The 20,801-nt window shown below is 37.6% G+C and overlaps 2 protein-coding genes across 2 annotated transcripts; one reads left to right on the forward strand and one right to left on the reverse strand.

Annotated features, from left to right (window-relative positions):
• The first annotated feature begins 1,138 nt into the window (after window positions 1-1,138).
• On the forward strand, window positions 1,139-6,322 carry LOC133321003 (WW domain-binding protein 2). The gene is made up of 6 exons (XM_061530109.1): window positions 1,139-1,228; window positions 1,457-1,631; window positions 3,819-4,188; window positions 4,325-5,032; window positions 6,086-6,183; window positions 6,275-6,322. Exons 1-6 carry the CDS (start codon window positions 1,173-1,175, stop codon window positions 6,320-6,322), a joined length of 1,455 nt encoding a protein of 484 aa, XP_061386093.1. The 5' UTR covers window positions 1,139-1,172.
• Window positions 6,323-10,681: 4,359 nt separating this feature from the next.
• Window positions 10,682-13,612, reverse strand: LOC133321004 (protein swallow). The gene is made up of 3 exons (XM_061530110.1): window positions 13,324-13,612; window positions 12,279-13,253; window positions 10,682-11,208 (listed from the first exon to the last, which is right to left on the reverse strand). Exons 1-3 carry the CDS (start codon window positions 13,610-13,612, stop codon window positions 10,682-10,684), a joined length of 1,791 nt encoding a protein of 596 aa, XP_061386094.1.
• Window positions 13,613-20,801: the final 7,189 nt, after the last annotated feature.

The following is a 20,801-nucleotide window of genomic DNA, read 5'->3' on the forward strand; positions in this document are numbered from 1 at the left end:
ACAAAATCTTTGTCGAAGTTGTACCTTTGGGCATGGTTGTATCTTGAACGAACCAGGTATGACATTGAACCAACGCGTAAAAATAAGTGACTACATATCACCAGTCCTGAAATATGACGATGTAAATGTCTTTATTCATAGTAGAGACGACTGGAACCGGAGTAACCCTCCTCTGGACGGTCTGGCTTCCTATACAGAAGGATCGAAGATGGAAGAAAGTACAGGGGCTGGCGTCTACTGTGAAAGACTAGGCCTTGAGCTCACCTACAAGCTGGATACCAACTTTAGTGTTTTCCAAGCTGAAATCTTCGTGATTTGAAAGACAGCGGAATTGATAAAAAGTCTGGATGCAGAGATCGTTGAACCTGTGACTATCTTTCAATATTAAAGCCATTAAATCCTGTTACATCAAATCTGAGGCCGTCCTCAAGTGTACAACAGATTTGGAAGAACTTACTTACAGCTATCGGCTGTGTTGGGTACCAGGACACCGTGACATCAGGGGTAATGAAAGAGCAGACGAATTAGCTACACGAGGATCTCAATCTGCAGATCTAGCAATTGATCGCTCAATCAAACCACCCATATGTCATCTTTATCGGAACTTTGAGGAGTTCTTCGACGAAAGAGCCTATGAACTTTGGCGCAACGAGCCTAGGTGCAATGTGTCAAGATCTATTTGACCGACTCTGTCTACCAAAAGGACACAGTTACTGTTGAACCTGAGCAAAGCTGACAGGAATCATTACTGGTCATTGCAATACCAGTAAATGGGACCATTATGATACTGATTACTGTAGACTCTACGTTGACGAGGAGAAGACAGAGACAATTGAGCATCTCCTGTGTCGCTGCCCAATCCTGTGCCTACAGACGTATCAGTTGAGCTGGATTATATCCTATAATACGGATAGAATTTAATCTAGTCTCATATGCCAAATTTGATGTGTCACCTAGTGCCCTAAATATGACTGTCATTTAAAGCTCTGTGACAACAGCTGTTTTTTGGTTAATTGTTTATAACAACGGCAACCCTACTAATGCGATGAATCATTTGACATTTCGAGAAAAAGTTTATTTTCTGTTTAGCCGTCATACCAAGTAGAAAAACAAACAATTATTGTTGAAAAAAACAACTAAAAATTCGATAAAAAATAAAATAATTAACGAAAATGTCTGTTAATACAGCCCACGCCAATAATGGCGTACTAATACATGCGGGAGAATAGTAAGTACAATCACCGAGTACGAGATTATGACGAAATTCAACAAGATTAGATTTGCAATGGACGACAGATTGCAATTTGAGAAAACACAAATTAATTTCCCACTGAACGGAATATATATGACGTCTTATCACAAAATTTAACAGATGTGTGAATTATTTGCTTCCATATACAAACAAACGTATATGATGTTGATGGCTAATGTTGTTTCTTGTCTTCCTTTTCTTTAGTATATTACTCCACAGCGATAATGTTACCATGGAATTTTCTGGTCAAGACAGTTCAGTCTTTAAGGGTACCAAGGCTGGACGCATCTACTTGACTTCGCATCGTATGATTTTCAATAGCAAGAAGTCCGGTGATGAAATGCAATCGTTTAGTGCTCCATTTATTGCCATGAATGATGTAAGTAATGATGATGACGTTTACTATGCAGTTTTACGCCTTATTTGAATAGGTATAAATTTTAATTAGGTACATACATATGACAGAACTAGGTCTTCTAATATAAATTTTTGTATGAGTATCAACTACTTAAATTATAGTGCCGCTCCCACGTCTGTTTATACTCATCAACTTACTGAGGTCCAGGCATTTGTATTAACCATATCGACTACATAGTGTACCATATTGATCTATTTTTTTCATAACTAGCAAAGCGTCAATTATTTAATGATTTGTAAAGATTATTTTTTTTTCAATGAATAGAAAAGTTTATATTATTTAAGAAAATTGTGAAGAATATTATTAAAAAACTGACAATGTTTCTCAAAATCTAGACATTTTGGAGATTTCGTTATATGGTTCCCTCCCAAAAAGTAGACCAATCTTGAATATAATTTCACATTTTTCCAAACTCCAATCGCGAGTTTTTCAACATTCGAATGAGACTTGAAATTAAAAAAAAATAACTAAAATCATAACTCGAAGTTTGCAAACCACATTTTTTAACTCCAATCGTTCCCACGACGATCGGATCTACGCTCAGGAACGACCCGGGCAACGCCCAGCCAAGGATTGTCAACTCAGCGACAGCTGATGGTGTCACCTAAGACGTTGCTCTGGATTGGCTAGTCACAGAGACTGGTCAAATAACTTGGTGGCGAGCTGCTATGCCCCCACAAATTCTCCGCCTGCAGCTGCTCAACTTCCATCCTCCAGCAACGCCAATGCAACACCCATCATATGGTCTTGCTCGGTCTGCAACGAAATTATCAGGAGAAATACTACATCTGTCTGGTGCAATAACTGGTGTCACATGAGACGCTGCACAAACATGCGGTCGCATAGGGAGTGGACAACCCAATTTGTAGGAGATTGTTGTTCCAACTCTAAGCACCTCAACTTCCTGTATGTTAACGACATCATAATATCTGCCATCCAAGAGACAAAACTTATGGGCGAGGTCAGACTTCAATTCTCATGTTAATTATGTCATAATAAGACAATATAGGCAGAGGAGGCATGGAAGAGGACTGGCTTTCATTATAAATCGTAATGTCAGCTACCGCCTCATGACGATTACCTTGAGAATATGGGCATTTCTATTCAAACAGGAGGTAGTGAACTAGAGATCGTCAATGTATACATTCCGCCAGTAAACAGCATCGGGACCCGGCTATCAACCCTCCATTGAACGCCTGTTGGTAGGCGATAGCAGAATGGTCATCATGAAACATGGTTTTCAGAATTAGCTCAAGACCACCGTGAGCTAAGCATTGCAGACCAGATAGACAACTCGTAATACGTTGCAATAAATGAATGCTGCCCCAAGAGAATAGTGGCCAACTGCTCCAGCTCCCCTGCGAACACATGTGACCCTAGCTTCAGATCACATAATTTCAAATATATATTTTCAATATAAATCAAATTTATTTTTTTTAAATCAAAATCATAAAATTAATATCGAACCAAACTGGGATTAAAAAATATTTTTCAAGGACCACAGAGTTTGAATTTTTCAAAAAATATTCAATTAGAATGGGAGCTGGAAAAATAAAGGGATGGATTAAAAAAAATCAACTCGAATTAGGACTTAAAATGAATAAAATGAATAGGTGAATGCATGATTTTTTTTTTTTTTTTTTTTGAAGTAATATTTCTTCTAGTGCCATCAGAGTCCAATGGACCATCAAATAATGAGAGACCGATTTTTCTAAAAAAAAATTAAGGGCCGTCAGAGTAGAAATTTTTTAGTATTTAGATGATTTTTCTCAAAATTATTTTAAGGGCCAGTTCAGTCAGAATCAAAAATTCTTAAAAATTAGTTTTTCATGGACCAACAGTGCTTGAATATTTTTATAGTCCAAATTTCTTAAATACTTTTTAAAGGACTACAGACTCTGAATGGATTTTATGAACTATCAGAGCATGAACTTCTTAAAAAATATTTTTGAAAAAAAAAATTCAGGGTCCATTAGAGTACAAATTTTTTAAAGAATATTTTTTTAAGAAGCATCAGAGATTCGTAAGAATACATTAAAGTATTTTTAATGCTCTCTATGCCAGTATTTTGCCCATTCGATACTAATTTAAATTGTTCGATCCTCTTATCCGACACATTACTAATATTTTTATCTCTTTTCCTTTTAGGTTGAATTGGAACAACCGGTATTCGGTGCCAATTACATCAAGGGCAAAGTACGTGCCCAGCCAAATGGCAACTTCGTTGGTGAAGTTAAATTCAAACTCTACTTCAAATCCGGCGGTGCCATAGAATATGGTATGGCTCTGTTGAGGGCAGCTAAAACCGCTCAAAGCAATTATCATCGTGGTGGTTTGCAAGGTGATGATCCACCACCATATACACCATCCGGAAATTGGCATGAAGCACCACCACCAGCCTATCAGCCACCACCAGGCTACTACGGTTGGTTGCCACAGCACGAGGCGTTTAGTGGACCAGCACCCAATACGGTATATCAAAGTGATAATCCACCACCGTATCCGGGTATTGGAGGACGTAAGTAAAATAAAGAAGATTTTTGTTTTGAAATTTTATATCTTAACTCGGCTTTTGTTTTGTAATTGGCGTGTAAATTGTGTTTTTTTTCTAAATTTGAAAACATTTTTGTTAAATTTTTTTGAATATTATACAGCTCCAGCATATGGTGCTCCGGGTAGTTCGGCTCCTCCATATGGAGGGGCACCGGGTTATGGTGGGGCTCCGGGTTATGGTGGAGCCCCAGGTTATGGCGCACCTGGCTATGGTGCCCCTGGTTATGGTGGCGCTCCGGGTTATGGTGGTAATGCCCCACCTTATAGTGCTCCACCATATGGTGATCCATCATCTCAGCCGAATTTATATCCTTCTGTTCCACCATCACATCCTTACAATCCCAATCAACCACAGCCTTATAATCCAAATCCCCAGGGTAATAATCAAGGTTGGGGTGGTTTTTCGGCACCACAGCAGCCACAGCAACAACAGCATCAAAAACAAAACAATGTCTCAAACAATTCCTCTCAACAACAGCAACAACGTGAGGAGCCACCATCATGGAACGGATTTTCATTGCCACCAGACGATGATGAACCAGCTCAACGTCAACAGAATCAAACACAACAATCTTCAGCACCATCATCACATGCTGCTGGCGGTTATGGAGGTGGGTATCCCCCGGCACCGAATGGTGGAGGAGCTGCTCCTCCTCCATATCCACCTTATCCTAATTATGCACCAAATAGCGGTTATCCACCATATCCACCACAGCCCTATGGTGGTGGTAGTGGTGGATATCCTCCGTATCCTCCGGCAGCTGGAGGTCCTCCAGCGGGGGCAATGGGTTTCACTGCACCAAATTATCGTAAGTTTTGATTTTTGTTGCAATTTTTTTATTTTTTTGTGTTTTTCTTGTTTTTTTACACTTAGACACACACCCTTACACAATTCATTATTTGCTTATTTTATTATAATTAAGCTTCATTTTAGAGATCAATAAACTTTAGGAAGGCATCAGGATCGATTCTATAAAAAATTCCTAACACATTTTATTTGCAATTAAAAACAAAAAGTGAACCTAACGAAGATCTACTCTTTCACTCCCTGTAAAAAAATAACAATTCCCATTTTCCTCTTCGATTTTTCTCACTTAATGCAATATTAACTGGCGCTGACACACCCTTTCTGGGAACAACACAGATTCCATTTGTGCTAAAACCAATTAATATCACTACTCAATAAAAATAATTTCTTTTTAAAATCTTTCTTCTTTCCACCTTTTATATATCCCCTCAATATTTTTTTTTATGTTTTGTTTTCCTCAACAGGTTATTAATTTACTAAAAAAAACAACATTCAACAAACCAACACGATTTCAAATATCCAAGGTAATCTTCAAAGAAAAACAAATTGGAAATAAACAAAATAAATAAATCAAGAAACAAAAGAAAAAAACAAAAGCCGAGCATAGACGTTTTAGGTTCTAAACAATTTTGTTTTATAATTTTCTTTTTATGAATTCCATATTCAAATTTTTCCAGGCAATACTGTCTACTACTATCAATATCAATATTATCCATATTATTATCCTCAACCACCCACACACTCAACGGGATTTCTGTTTGTACCAATTCTTCTACCATTTGCTTTATAAACGATTTTCGATTTTCGTATTTTCTTCAAAGAGTGTAGTGAAATCCACAATAATTTTTTTCTCTTCCAACATCCTGGAATTATTTTTAACAACTTAAGAATTTATTGCAACCAAACTACGCATGCAAATTTTATTAACTATATGTATTGAATCTCTTCCCATCATCGAATGTAAGCTATATATTTGTTTTGTCTTTAATATATTTTATATTAAATATTTTATTAAAAATTTTTAATTTAATTTGTTATTTTTTATACTATTCAGATTCAAAGGAAGCTGAAGCCTTAGCCAGTGCTTATAATACAACTGAAAATCAACGACCAAGTGGTTCACGCGGAGATGCTCCACCACCAGCTTATGATGTAAGTAGAAATATATTTGGAATAAAAAGTATTTCTACATTTCTATATTTTCTACGTTCTATATTTTAATAACATATATATTAATTTTCAGGATTTGCCACCAACCTACGATGATTCTAATCGCAAAAAGTATCAGTAATTTCACTCTACTAATCACAATTTTTCCAAATTTTTAAATGGATTATGGACATTCCTCCCAAAGAAATATAAGCATTGTTCCGGGCTTTAAAACAATTTATTATATTATTTAAAATGGTATTTTATTTAACCAATGTAACATTGTTATTATATATTTTTTCGCACTTCCCTTATTAAATGTGTGTTTCTCTCCTCCCAGCTCTATATATTTTATATTTATATATAAACATAATCATATATCTGCATCTTTGAATAAAAATTCTTAATTATGTATGTTGTTTAGAACTATTAAAATATTTTGAAATGTGTGTCATTTATTGTTAACATATACAATATTGTTTGTGGAATTTATAACAAAAACACTTCTTACGGAGAAGAAGTGTTAACACATTGGATATATAAAATAGTATTAATTGAAAATAAAGGAGAAAAAGCTTAAATTAAATTATGATGTTGTCAATTTTATTATGAGTATTTTTATATTGTTTGTTCAGAAGAATGCGGAAGAAATTTCATCCTATACTTAAGTACTTATGGAAAATATATAATGCTTGTCATTTAAACATTTACAAGGTACTTTGTAGAGATACAAAACTAATTAATAAAATAAGAATGATTAACTTCGTCTGGGAGGAATATGCATTCGTTGTACATCGATCAGTTACGAATGACTATCGCTGTTTAACCTGTTGGTATTCGTTAATGATCGCTACTCATTACACTTGATGGCTTTGACTTCCTCGTAATGGGATTGAAGAACTGTATGCCGGTTTGTACAACTTCTTAAAGATACATTTTCTTCAGCTGATTTAAAATAAGCAACGAATGACTATCACAATTCACCCATTGGGATCTCATATATTATCAGGGAACTTCTGTTTGGTAGGTAAGTCATTCTGCTTTGGTTCGATTCTGCAAAGTTCTGCATGTTATGGGAGTTGTCGTTCATACAGTTGTTGTTGCTGTGTATTTTCTATGTAATCTTTTATCTGGTTCTGCTACTAATGCCAAGTTCAAACAGGCTGCGACCTGTATCGGTTGTGTCCAAAGTAAAGATGGGGTTAGATTTGCGGACGAATACCAAATGCCGGGCAGATATAGTTTACCGTTGCATCAATTCGTGCCCAATATGAATTGAGGCGGCTACACCATGCCAAGCTATGGCATTCGCGGATACTTTAGAGGCTATCGAATGTGATGTTATAGCAGCCATACAATATAGTATATGTAGTAGTAGTGGCCCTTTTGTTGCTCTTCAGAGTATTTTCATCCTTTCAATTCTCCAGGCTTCAAAAGAAGTCCTTGAGATGTCGTGGAGGACGTTATTGGGGGGTTATAAAGGGCGCCGATGACAACGAAATAATGGGTCGAACATTGCGAGCGGTAACAGGTATCAACGCGCAAGACGTCCCGCAGACTTCAGACAAGGATAGTGTTGACCAACAGATGCTACTATGGTCTGAGTAAGCAATTTAGGAACAAGGCCACCTCTCGCCAGACCAAACTCACTCAGAGTCTAAAAGACGCTGATACCAGCCGTGTCGTTATATGGAATAAAAGCATGGGTACTGCACAAGCAGATGAGGCAGCTCTTGAATTTTTTGAGAGAAAATTTTTCCGAAAAATCTATGAGCCGATCTGCGCCGACGTTGAATATTGCCGTCGAACGTACCACGAGTTGTACCATCTATACTCGGACACCGCAATAGTCAGACGTATCGAGCTGCAGTTTCGCTGGTAACGTAAGAACTTCGATTTGTCACAAGAGACATTTGGGTTTGAAAGGTTTTTTGTAAAGAAGCTATTAATAGCTTCTGGGGAGAATATCCCAACAAAAAACTAAGGGAACTGATGAGGATCAGTGTCGAGATCCGAAACTATAGTCTTCCCTGCCTTATCGGTGGACAATGCCATACATTCCCCACTAATAAATAGTTGTTTTTTATAAAAACAACAAACTGGGATTAAGCCTGACTATTTTGCAAAAACAAAATACAAATGGTATCCCAAATAACCCGCCAACACTACTGAAGTTGTAGACGAGGCACGGTCATACTGTTTGGTTTATTGCTTTAACTAGCAATACCAACAACAACGTTATGTGCATTCGTCACAAAGTGACGACACATAGCAGTGGGAAATGTATTGTAATTGTCTGTAAATGCCTTGTTGACCACGAAGTTAGGCGCCAACGAAACGAACTTCTCATTGGGGTCGTATCGCTGGTAACGTAAGAACTTCGATTTGTCACAAGAGACATTTGGGTTTGAAAGGTTTTTTGTAAAGAATCTATTAATAGCTTCTGGGGAGAATATCCCAACAAAAAACTAAGGGAACTGATGAGGATCAGTGGCGAGATCCGAAACTATAGTCTTCCCTGCCTTACCCCTCGGCGGACAATGCCATACATGCCCCACTAATAAATAGTTGTTTTTTATAAAAACAACAAACTGGGATTAAGCCTGACTATTTTGCAAAAACAAGATCATGTGGAAGATAACATTTCGAAACATGGTCTTTCAAATTGGAACAAATTTTCTTTCTGGAGCCAGCTAGGTTAGTATTCCATGGCGGTCATTACTTTTGGAATTCCTTTTTAATCGAAAGGTCCAAACAATCACCAGGATCTCTGGTATGGACGATTAAAAAAAAAACCTTTCACTTGTCCTAGGTGTTGGCTCGAGGTCCGGTAGGCTTCGCGCTTATAAGTTGGATAAGGACAAATGGCTTTGTTATTTTCACATTTTTATACCCTTGTCAGGGTATTATAGCTTTGTTCACCCCCAAAAGTTTGTAACGCGGCGAAATATTGGTCCTAAATATTTACAGGAGGACGAAAATACAGCGCTGATCGCATTGAAATTTTCCATGAGGATCCAGATATGGTATAATTTTCGATAATGATCAGATAATAATATTGGGATAAAGTGGACCGAAAACTTAATTTTTTGTGTTTCTTTTTTTTTGAGTCGATCACAACACAAACCACGGTGATGGGAATCTGGACAAGTAATTAGAAGGGCTGTTCTGAATATTGGTAGTATTTGTTGACCTCTAGACTGCCTGAAGGGTGCAAATATCGCTAAATATTGCCCAAGCTCAGGATGTAGACACAGAAAGTTATATTTTCGTGGAATTTGTGTAGAGTATCATATGGTCGTCCCCGTCCGACTTTACTGCTTCGCTCACAGGTTTTTATTGAGTCGCTAGGCAGCTTCTAAGCAATCTTCTTCTATAAGGATTGCGATGTCATATTTGCTATCACATTTTTTCCATATGTGTAGAGGTTTCCGTTATAATTTGGAAGATTCAGCTCTACTAAGCAGGCGACTTGGGTAATTTTACAAAAAAAAAAAAAAAAAATCCTAGATAAACTCTCTGAAAGGTTAAACCAAATACTTTGACGTTTTCGCAGGAAGTTCGCCCTTTAAGTTGATATGGGACATATGTAGTCATATTTTCTACCAACATTTTTTTCTACCGAGTCGCTGGAATAATGATATTTTATCGCGTTTACATAGAAATTTTTATGAGTCAGGAATTTGAATCCACATTAGAATTCACCTTACTAACCGTACTGACAGTTCTCGTTGCTTTGGGGAGGTCCCGATAGAATTCGACCCTGTTCATAATGTAGGAGTCCTGCTAATCAGAATTTACATAAATATGCATAGGGCTATTCTTAATTTTCGTTGCCAAAAGCTGGATTTCATTGTCAGAGATATTTTGATTGGTACCTTATCAGAATATCGGGTTGAATAGTTAATTGCTCTTCTTGCCTATTATCAGAATATTTTCACAAAAAACAATTCTTTCCCAAAATCTGGTCTAGGCCACTTCACCGTTTTCTAAAAAATTGTCTTATTGTAATGATCTTCTCCCCCTTATATAGAAAATGGAAAAACCTTCTTCATATCTAGAATACCAATATATGATATTCTGAAAACCCATTATCCCAAGAATAAAATCACATTTATATAAAGAAACTTAAATTGTTTAATATATAAATCAAAGAAAAGAAACAGAAAAAATAATAAATAAATAATGAAAAAAATATATATTTAAATAAATAAAGTTGTGCATACGAACAAAATAAATATTAGCAACGTAAATACACAGATAGGAAAAATAATATATAATCAAACGATAAATTTAAATAAATATATTAGAACAAGAAAACTAATAAATGGAACTAATGTCCAACAAATATGGAACAAGTAGCATTTTTGTTGTTATGGGCAAAATCAAATAAATAACAGAAACCAAATCACAAAGTTTACCAAACTTTTCCTTTAAAGAAAAGTTAAAGAAACTTCAATACACCAAAAAAAAAATGGAAAGGAGAAAAAAACAGAACAGCTCAACGTAAATTTGGACGACGATTTGTACGACTTTTTTCCAAAAGGGGAATTTGTGAATACGATTGATGTTGTGATTGATCCAACGTTGTGTCCATCGATCGATTTGGATCATCACATTTGGTGCAGGCGCCAAAAAGACGCATCATACGCGTACCCAAACTACGACGATTATGTGTGGATTTACGACCCGCAGCTAGAACACTATCCGTCCCGCTACTGGTATTGACAATCATTGTTGTGGTAAGGCCAGCCGGAGAGCAAGTGGTTTCAGCTTCAGCTAAATTATGACCACCACGGGCGGAGGTGTTGCGTTGCGAACGATTTTCAAAATAAATAAATTCTTCACGGCGACTTTGTCTTTGTTTGCGCGGCGATGATTCAATGACTTCAATATCAATACCAGCCTCCGAGTTGGGTATAAAACTTTTATTGGCGGAGCCCATATTTTTGGAGGAATTTAAAGCCATCGCTAGGGGTGTGGATTTCTGGCGATTTGCCATGGAGTTGGACCGTTGACGTAGGAAACCTGGAAAAGAAGAAGAGATGAAAGAAAATTAGTTAGTAGATAAAGATATTGGGTCTTTGAAAAAAATATTCTTTAAAAATCCACGCCTTGTGTTGGCTACTTGAAAAATTATAATATAAAAAATTCTCCTGTTTGGTAGACCCTGAAAAAATATTCTTTAAAAATCCACGCCTTGTGTTGGCTACTTGAAAAATTATAATATAAAAAATTCTCGTGTTTGGTAGACCCTGAAAAAATATTCTTTAAAAAATCCACGCCTTTGGTAGACCCTGAAAAAAAAATCCTTAAAAAATCCACGCCTTTGGTAGACCCTGAAAAAATATTCTTTAAAAAATCCAAGCCTTTGGTAGACCCTGAAAAAATATTCTTTAAAAAATCCACGCTTTTGGTAGACCCTGAAAAAATATTCTTTAAAAAATCCACGCCTTTGGTAGACCCTGAAAAATATTCTTTAAAAAATCCACGCCTTTGGTAGACCCTGAAAAAATATTCTTTAAAAAATCCACGCCTTTGGTAGACCCTGAAAAAATATTCTTTAAAAAATCCACGCTTTGGTAGACCCTGAAAAAATATTCGTTAAAAAATCCACGCCTTTGGTAGAGCCTGAAAATATATTCTTTAAAAATCCACGCCTTTGGTAGACCCTGAAAAAATATTTTTTAAAAAATCCACGCCTTTGGTAGACCCTGAAAAAATATTCTTTAAAAAATCCACGCCTTTGGTAGACCCTGAAAAAATAGTCTTTAAAAAATCCACGCCTTTGGTAGACCCTGAAAAAATATTCTTTAAAAATCCACGCCTTTAGTAGACCCTGAAGAAAATATTCTTTAAAAAATCCACGCCTGTGGTGGACCATGAAAAAATATTCTTTAACAAATCCACGCCTTTGGTAGACTCTGAAAAATATTCTTTAAAAAATCCACGCCTTTGGTAGACCCTGAAAAAATATTCTTTAAAAAATCCACGCCTTTTAGCTGTGATATGGTTTTTCAAAAATATTCTTTAAAAAATCCACGCCTTTTAGGTCTTGGAAAAATTGAAAAAAATTGAAGATAGACCTGGCTACTTACCCATGGTATTATTAATACTACAATCCCGACTATTATCCTGCTCCAGAAGATTACTAAAATTCAACGATAGCGGTTGTATGGTGGCAATATTTTTGGGAACCTTCAAGTGGGCAGGGGCCATCACCCCAATTGCATTGTGATCACATGAATTGTTATTGGAATCCGGTGTGAGAGGGGTATCAAACATTTCTGTGCGATTGGCCAACATTAAAGGTGGCACGGGCGAAGGCGTCAGCAAATTTTCCGTTTGCGTTGCCTTATCATGAAATTCCTGCTGCTGTGACAACAAACACTGCAATGAGTTACGGCTAACATTGGTTATGGAATTTAAACCATATGGTCCTCCCAAACCCCCAGTACCACCACCACCCAATGACATTCTTTGCGTTTGATTCAATTGTTTCAGTTTATCCTTACACATCGTATACTCAATACGCATCGTATCCAAATTTTGTTTTAAGCGCCATATTTCGGCTTTCTTTTCATCCATCATTGATTGGAGATATTCACCACGCTCCCGATCACTTAACAGCTGTTCATAGGTTTGTTTATCCAAATAGATGCCAGCATCTTGTATTATATCACGACTCGATGAAGTGGAGGTGGTTGTCGTTCCGGTAATATTATCGAAATTTTCTGTATCATGATCACTGATGGCGGATTCATGATCACGTATATCATCCAAATCATTGGTACTGTGTCGGAGAATACCACGTTTTTGTGGCACATTGCGTATACCATCTGCGGCCGATTCAACAGATTTTGGACCACTTAATGTCTCCGGCATGGAACGATGCCGTTGAAACTTACCCGAACGTCGTTTTTCATCTTGGGCCTTAATATTGGCGATGTATTGACCCACCTTGCTCTCAACATGTTTATAACGACGTTTGGTATATTCCGAGTGTATATCCTGATACGAGACCGATTTACTTTGGGGATTGCGTATAAATTCGGTTTTCTTTGGTTCCGAGGCTAGAGGAGAAAAAAAAACAACCCACAAATTCAATAAAGAAAACCATCTTCACACTGCCCTCACACCTACCTTGTGTCTCACTGGCATTGGTTTTACCACTTGTCTCCGATTCTGGGGGACCATCATTGGATGATTGCGTCGAATCATTATTTCGTGTGTTGTGGCCAGGTGATGACACTGTCGATATTTCCGCATTGCCCTCCTCTCCCATCTCATCGTCATCATCATCTTCTTCTAAATCACGACTATTTACCTTAATAAGACGTGGCTTATGATGTGGAAATATCATAGGCTGTCCCGATGTTCGTGACATCTCCAAATCATCATCATAGGGAAAACTTTCATCTTGTATACTCATTGCCAAGCTATTGCGGATTCCGTTTTGCTTGCAGCCGTTTTACATTAAAAATACTGTAGAATTTTCTTAAGAGAAAATAAGTTTTTAACAACAACATACAAATCAAAATTTTTTAGCATTTGCCAATGGAGTATTCTTAACTGTGTCCCCTCCTGTTTTCTTATTGGAAATACTTTTCGTTTAATAATTTTCGTAAATACCGTTATAATTAGTACAAGAGAATGATGTGTGAAATGGTAACGCTGTGATGAATGATGCAGAGTTGCATTGCATGTAATTAGTGTGCAATGTGAACCGGCTTTTAAGCATGGCGAAGACAAACACAATGCGGACGTAATGCGTTTGGCGTAAACATTATTCACATTGTTTGGGATAAAAACCAGTAGTCAAAGTTGAGAGGAACTGACTATATTCAACTCTACTCAACACTGCGGATATGCAGGACGTGTAACAGGACGTCTTCGGGCTAAAGAAGACCTAGAGGTAGTCTTCTGACTATAGAAGGCTTGCTAGAGGAGAACATAGTGAGGGCCTACATATGTCTAAAGAAGGCGCAAAGTGATCTTCTGGCTATTGAAGATCTACAGGAGGTTCACTGGCTATAGTAGACTTTCAGACAATCTTCTTTTTTGCATAGAAAGAAGACCTATAGGAATTTTGGGAATTAAAGACATATATGTCTTCTAGCAATACAATACATACTGTATAGAATTGGATAACTTCGTTTCTGAGCCGGTTCGATATTTTTCTGTTCGCTTCGCAAAAGGAACTAGTTCTTTCATTATGTTCCGTAATTTCTTTTTAGTTCAATCGTGCGTAGGTAGATCAACGGGTGGATTGGGTTAGGTGAACTAAAGAACTAGTACTGACCGTTCCTAGTGCGGAATAGTTGCTTTGAACTTATTTCGACATAATCACCTTCTTCGATAAGGGGAGCCCATTTAAAATGTCTGCTTTTTTATGGGCCAGACACCCGGTTTTAATGCAACTCCGGACCAAGCCGAAACTCTATCCACGATTTGGATATAAAACAACTTCAGCACGATGCTCCTCGAACGACCAACACCAAGTGTCAAGCTAGATCCGGGCCCCTAGGCCTTTGACACCCGTTACAGCTACCGAAACTTTCGGCCAGGTTTATAACCGATTCTATTACCAGTAGAACTTCAAACAGTTTGAGACTGGTCACCCTCAGACTATTGTTCTACAAGCCAGGTAGTTCGATAATGGCCTCTGTACGCATTCGTAAAAGTTGTTTCGGTCACGCTTCGGTAGCCAATACTACTAGCATTTGAACAGATAGCTGAAGTCTCTCTAAAATGTAATAACCATTTAAAGAGGATGAAGAACATATGCAAAGCGAACACCTCTCGATGCCACTCTCCCATCCCCACTCAAGCTGCAGGCTCTCTAAAATGTAAAAACCATTTAAAGAGGATGAAGAACAGATGCAAAGCGAACACCTCTCGATGCCACTCTCCCATCCCCACTCAACGATTATTCCATAAGACTACAAAGTTCGGAAATGGTAACCCTGCTATTTTCGGTCTATGATCCGGGATTAGTAAACCAAAAGGCACAAACAAAACCCGAATGGCATCACGAGCATTCCATACTCATCAGTCCACACAGGACAGTGGCAGTAACCACTCTGGTCAAATACTCAGGACAGTGGCTAGACACCTTCACAAGCATCCTGCTCGACTGTCGGTGTTTTCAGGGCAGAGTTCCGCAATGCCTAAGTACTTCTCAACTGCGTAGCACTAGTATTCGCAATGTTGGCCGAAGTCCGACCTTTGGCTTTATAAGATGTTAACAAGGTATCCTTGTGCTGCATTTTCATCTCCGTAGTCCATGTGGTAAACAATGTGCCCGAAGATTTCGTGCCGAATATTTTCATTCTTTGCAACGACCTGCTGTGGTTTAGTCCTCGATTTATATGGGTTGAGACGATGTTGTTTCTTACGAAATGCATGTTGGTGATCCGAAAGTGGAACGTTAGGGAGGAGTAATGCCTCAAGAGTCTTCACTAATGGTGACAAAATTTTGATAAGCAGTTCCAGCATATTTCATCCGGACCCAACACTTTAAACAATTTAGTGCTCCGGATGACACTTGAAACTTTTCGGCGGGAAGAAATCTCATCTGGGAATATTCGAAAAAATATTTGTTAAAATAACCAGCATCTCTTCGGATCAGTCATCTATTATCATTATTCTTTCCAGGGTTCGAGATCGACTTGATCGTAGTCCAAAGTTTATTCACAATGATTCTAATTTTGCGACTTCAGATGTTTTAACTATTTATTTCTCTTATTCTCCACGACTACTCTGCTGATCTCAACGTGAGTTTTCCTGTCTGTGGAAACGATGTGGGTGGCTATCGAGAAGTTAAGGACTTTATTCAGATACTCAACTCCCAACTCATCCAGCTGTTGCAGCATGTCCCTTGCAACATCACCCTTTCTAACACTTGTTGTTTTGTTGCGGTACACTCCATCGTCGTTACCATGTACCACTTTCCTATAAATGGGAGTAGATTTTTTTTTTAATGTTAAACACGAATAGACTGAGGAAATAGCTTCTACAAAAAACTTTAAAAATTATTTTTTATTGCGAAAAATGTCCTCTAATTTTCCTAAACCATTTTTCTGCTGCTAGCAATGCTGTAGTATAGCCGTTTCTCTTTAGCAAAGACACACGACACAGGGTGACTCTTATAGAAGCTTTTATTCAGACTTTATCCACACACCCCTTTCTATCATACATGAAAACGTATGAGTGCTTGTGTGTGTGTGTTACAATTACGCCATTTGAATGTCATCATCCCCAAAACAACAATACGACACAAATCTCACTTACCGTTTTGACAGATGATGATGATAATAATAATAAACCACCTTAAAAATGAGCAACAGAGAGGAATTGAGAGAGCGAAAGAGCAGAGAACTACAATTAAATAAATAAACAGAGAGTGATGACACAGAGTGGACGACGACAGCAGCGACAAAATTCTTCTAGCCAAATATGAAGGGAAAATCAATTTCTGGTTTCAGTAGAAAAACATGCGCAAATATAATCGAACCTAACTAAGAATAAGAAGAATAAAAAATATACACGAATTCACGGCGGTACTAAAGAATACAAGAAAATTTATATATTTTTTAATAAAAAAGTAATTTTTATTATAAAATAAATTGTAAAATTGAATATTGTGTAAAAGTGGTTGAAAACTATAAGCCGTTAGAGAATTAAAATTTTGATTTTTTTCGAAGAAAACAAGTGTTTGTGTTCTTGATGACGGCAATGAAAAAATATTAGTCTCCTCCTTTGCCAAAAAATATCAATATTTTGTGAATAGAGAAACGCCTTTTGGAATGTGTCTGTGTGTGTGCGTAAAAAAGTGTTAATGCATAACCGTAAAAAGGATATGTGAAATAAAATGTAAAGGATTTCAATGCAATATTTTTTGTGAAAAGAATATCTATGTTAAAAAATTTGAAAAATTAAATTATTTTGTAAACAAAAAGTCTTAACAATATTAAAAACAAGAAAATCTCGCCACCATTTGTTGTCTATTTTTTTTCTGCGAGAAGAAAAGTGACACTCAATTTCTTTGGTTATTCGGTAATAATTATGCTCTCATCCTCCGCTCTTGTGTGGTTTAGGTTATGTCTATAAACTGGTGGTTTACCAGCATAAAGCTTGCCAGATTTTTAATGTGATGAAAAGGGAGGAAAAATAATCGGAAAAATTCCCTGTTTATATGTTTCTAATAAACCACGTTTACAATTAATTTATTTGGTTCTACTAATAAGAATAATAATGAAGTCTAGAAGAAGACTTGTTGATTCTAAACATGGAAAACATCTATAAGTTCGGCAGAACTCTGGTTTCTGGAAAAAAATTACAACCACTTCGATTTGAGATTCGGATAAAAACGCACCATAAACGGTGCTGGACTTATATGGGGACCATAACTTAGAGTTGGACAATCTCGTTCCTGAAGCGGTTCGCTCCACAAAAGCAACTAGGACATTCATCTAGTTCCATAGTTTATTTTTAGCTCAATCGTTCATCGGTACAGGTCACTAAATTCGGTCAATGAACGAGAAGGTCTAAGTGAACCGTACTTTGTACCAATTTTCCTTTTGCGGAATTGCCCCCTTGAACTAACTAACTTAAGTATAAATTGTATGCTGACTTCTGAGACCTTCTTATGAACTCTTGACGGCCACGTTGGAAACAGGATTGATAGACATTAGAGACCTTGACAAATACTCTAATCATATGATATCACACAAGCAATGATTTGGAAGGTTTCCACGGAAATATTACGTAAATACATGGCAGCAAGGGATGAGAATGTAGGGATGTTCTTCATGAAAAAATCCTAAATTAATACAAAAGCAAAGATACTAGAGTAGGGCAATTTAGTTCACGGAGCGGACCGACCCTTTACATTCTTTATTTTTTAATGGAACTAGTCCCTGAAGTTCCAACTCTTAGTTCCTTTGAATCTCTCTCTTTCATCGTTCTGTTTGAGTTTTTTTTTTTCGTTCAAATAGTTCCGTTTTGATTCGTTGATTTAAATTTAGTAGATTATTCAGAAGCTATAGAATTCAACTGCAGGACGATTTTCATAAATAATTGACGAGCGTATTTTAAACAACGTGACAGCATCTAAAAACAAAGAGATCGAATGAAGAATAAAAAAGGATCTCTAAAAGGAACGAGATCAGAAAAAGGAACTGTAGGAACTATAGAACTTGGACTAGTTCATATCGTTCCTTTATCGGCATAGTTCCAATGAACTAGTTCGTTTCGGAACTACCCAAATCTACTATATTCCGAGCCTGGGTAATATTTCGCAATATTTGCATTTTCCTGGCCAATTAGATGTCAACAGCTCCTCTGTGGCATGACAGTCATTCGAATTAGTTGGTCGATGGCCTTCCCCATTGTGATATTCGGCTTATATTTCTGGCGTCTAGAGCCACTAGAAAAGAGACAAAAAAACTTATTCGGTCTATTTCAACCGCGAAATATCATCTGATCATTATCGTTGTCATCCCTGACCATAACCTGAACCTCAAGCAAAATTTTTTAACCATCCGTGCTACGTTTCCGCCCTCTAATACTATAATCAATATAATATTACATAGAGCCCGGTAAAGTTTAAGTATACCTCTCGCATCCGGGCACGTATATAAATATAATCGATATCAATTTAAAGGTCAGTCACCACTTTTGGGTATAGTAACAACTTTTTGGGTCTATATCCTTCAGGCTTAAATACATACGCCATAGAATGCAAATTTCGCAATTTTTCACACAAAAGTCTTGGTTCATTTGACCAGCTAAATATTGACCGATCTTCAGCCATGCATATTCTTTGCCCTGATCCCTTTTCCCGTGTAAAATTTTTTGATGTTGGAGTCATATTTGCGGTCTCTGGAGCTACCTGAAAAGCAGATAAAAATAAAGTTTTTGGTCCATTTCATCCCTCAATATTAACCGATAGGGGCCTTCTTTGGTTCGAACCGGTCTACAACCTACAATTTCGTGACAATTGCTCCATTGTTGTGGCCTAGAGTGAAAATCTGGTCTATGTCTGATTTGCCATGTCTAAAGCCACATTGGTATGGTCCAATAATATCATTTACCATTGGCTTCAGTCATTCACACAGCACGCTGGATAACACTTTATATGCGATGCGAAGGGGACTAATTCCTCTATAGTTGGCCCATATTATCTTGTTTCCTTTTTTGTGCACGGGACACATGATGCTGAGGTTCCAATCATTGGGCATGCATTCCTATAGCCAAATTGTACTAACCAGCATCTGACCACCAGCCTTGAATAGTTAGGCTGGTAATCCATCGGCACCTGTTGCTTTATTATTCTTCAGCCGATTAATTGCTATTCTGGCCTCATTTTGGCTAGGTGGTATACACTCTATACCGTCATCTCTTATTGGTTCAGGGTTATCTTCTTCACCGTTACTATTTGATATCAGAAGCTTTACAAAATGCTACTTCCAGATCCTTAGCACGCAGTATTTATCTGTTTCCTTCCAGGTTTCCTTCTTCATCTCTACATGAGGATGTGCCTGCACCAAAGCATTCGGTTTGTGTTTTACTCGTTGATAAAATTTCCGGACTTCATTCTGTACATTTCGATTTGCTCACGCTCACTTTTTTTTGTTATTTTTTCTGAAAATATGTTTCTCTTCTTCCGATAATTCGCCCTCGCATTACGTGTTGCTACTGTCTGCAGGGTTGCCCTATACGCTGCGTTTTTCACCTCAGCAGCATTACGACACTCCTGATCGTACTATGGGTTTCTTGATGGTGGTTTTTGGTACCCATGTGTTGTTTTTGCTGCAGTTTGTAAGGAGTGGACAATTCTTTATCATTGTGCTTCTGGCAGGTGGGTAAGTAGAGCGGAGTTGAGTTTTCGTGTTACATTAGATCGCACTTTTGCTGCAACATTAAGACGAGTGCGAACCTTGGTTGCTACAAGGTAGTGGTCCGAATCGATATTCGCTCCGCGGATCGATCGAACGTCTAAAGTACTGGATGAATGCCTTCCGTCTATCACAACATGATCAATTTGATTTCTCGTTGTTCGTTCGGGAGAAATCCAGGTGGCCTTGTGCATAGCGAAATGCTTGTATCTGGCGCTGCTATCTACCATGTTTTTTGCTGCCGCGAAGTCAATCAACCTCAAGGCGTTGTCGCATGTTTCTTCTAGGAGGCACTTCTGATTTTTGCATTAAAATTTGCTAGCAGAATTTTAATGTCATGGCCAGTGCAACGGTCATATGCTGTTCCTAGGCGTTCGTAAAATATGTCTTTAGTCTGTTCATCTTTGTCTGCGGTCGGAGCATTGGCGCAAATGAGACTGATTTAGAAGAATTTCGCTTTAATACGGATTATAGCAATTCGCTCATCTACTGGGGTGAATGTGGAGTCGAGGTATTTTATTCTCATGTTAACCATAAATCAGCAGCCAAATTCTCCTTTCATGGCAGCTATAATACAGCGCGTAATCGCCTGATGTACTTACGCCTGTCCCTCTTCATCGCATTTTCTCTAAGACAATAGAATCGGCCAAAGCGAAAACTGTTCTGTAAAACGTGCAAGTGCAGATCGTGGTCCTTTGTGCATTTGCGGGGGTCGTCAAC

Source organism: Musca vetustissima, unplaced genomic scaffold (assembly GCF_032173495.1).
Source record: "Musca vetustissima isolate MV318-11 ecotype Yass unplaced genomic scaffold, APGP_CSIRO_Mvet_v1 utg31723, whole genome shotgun sequence".
In the NCBI taxonomy this organism is placed as follows: Eukaryota; Metazoa; Arthropoda; class Insecta; order Diptera; family Muscidae; genus Musca; species Musca vetustissima.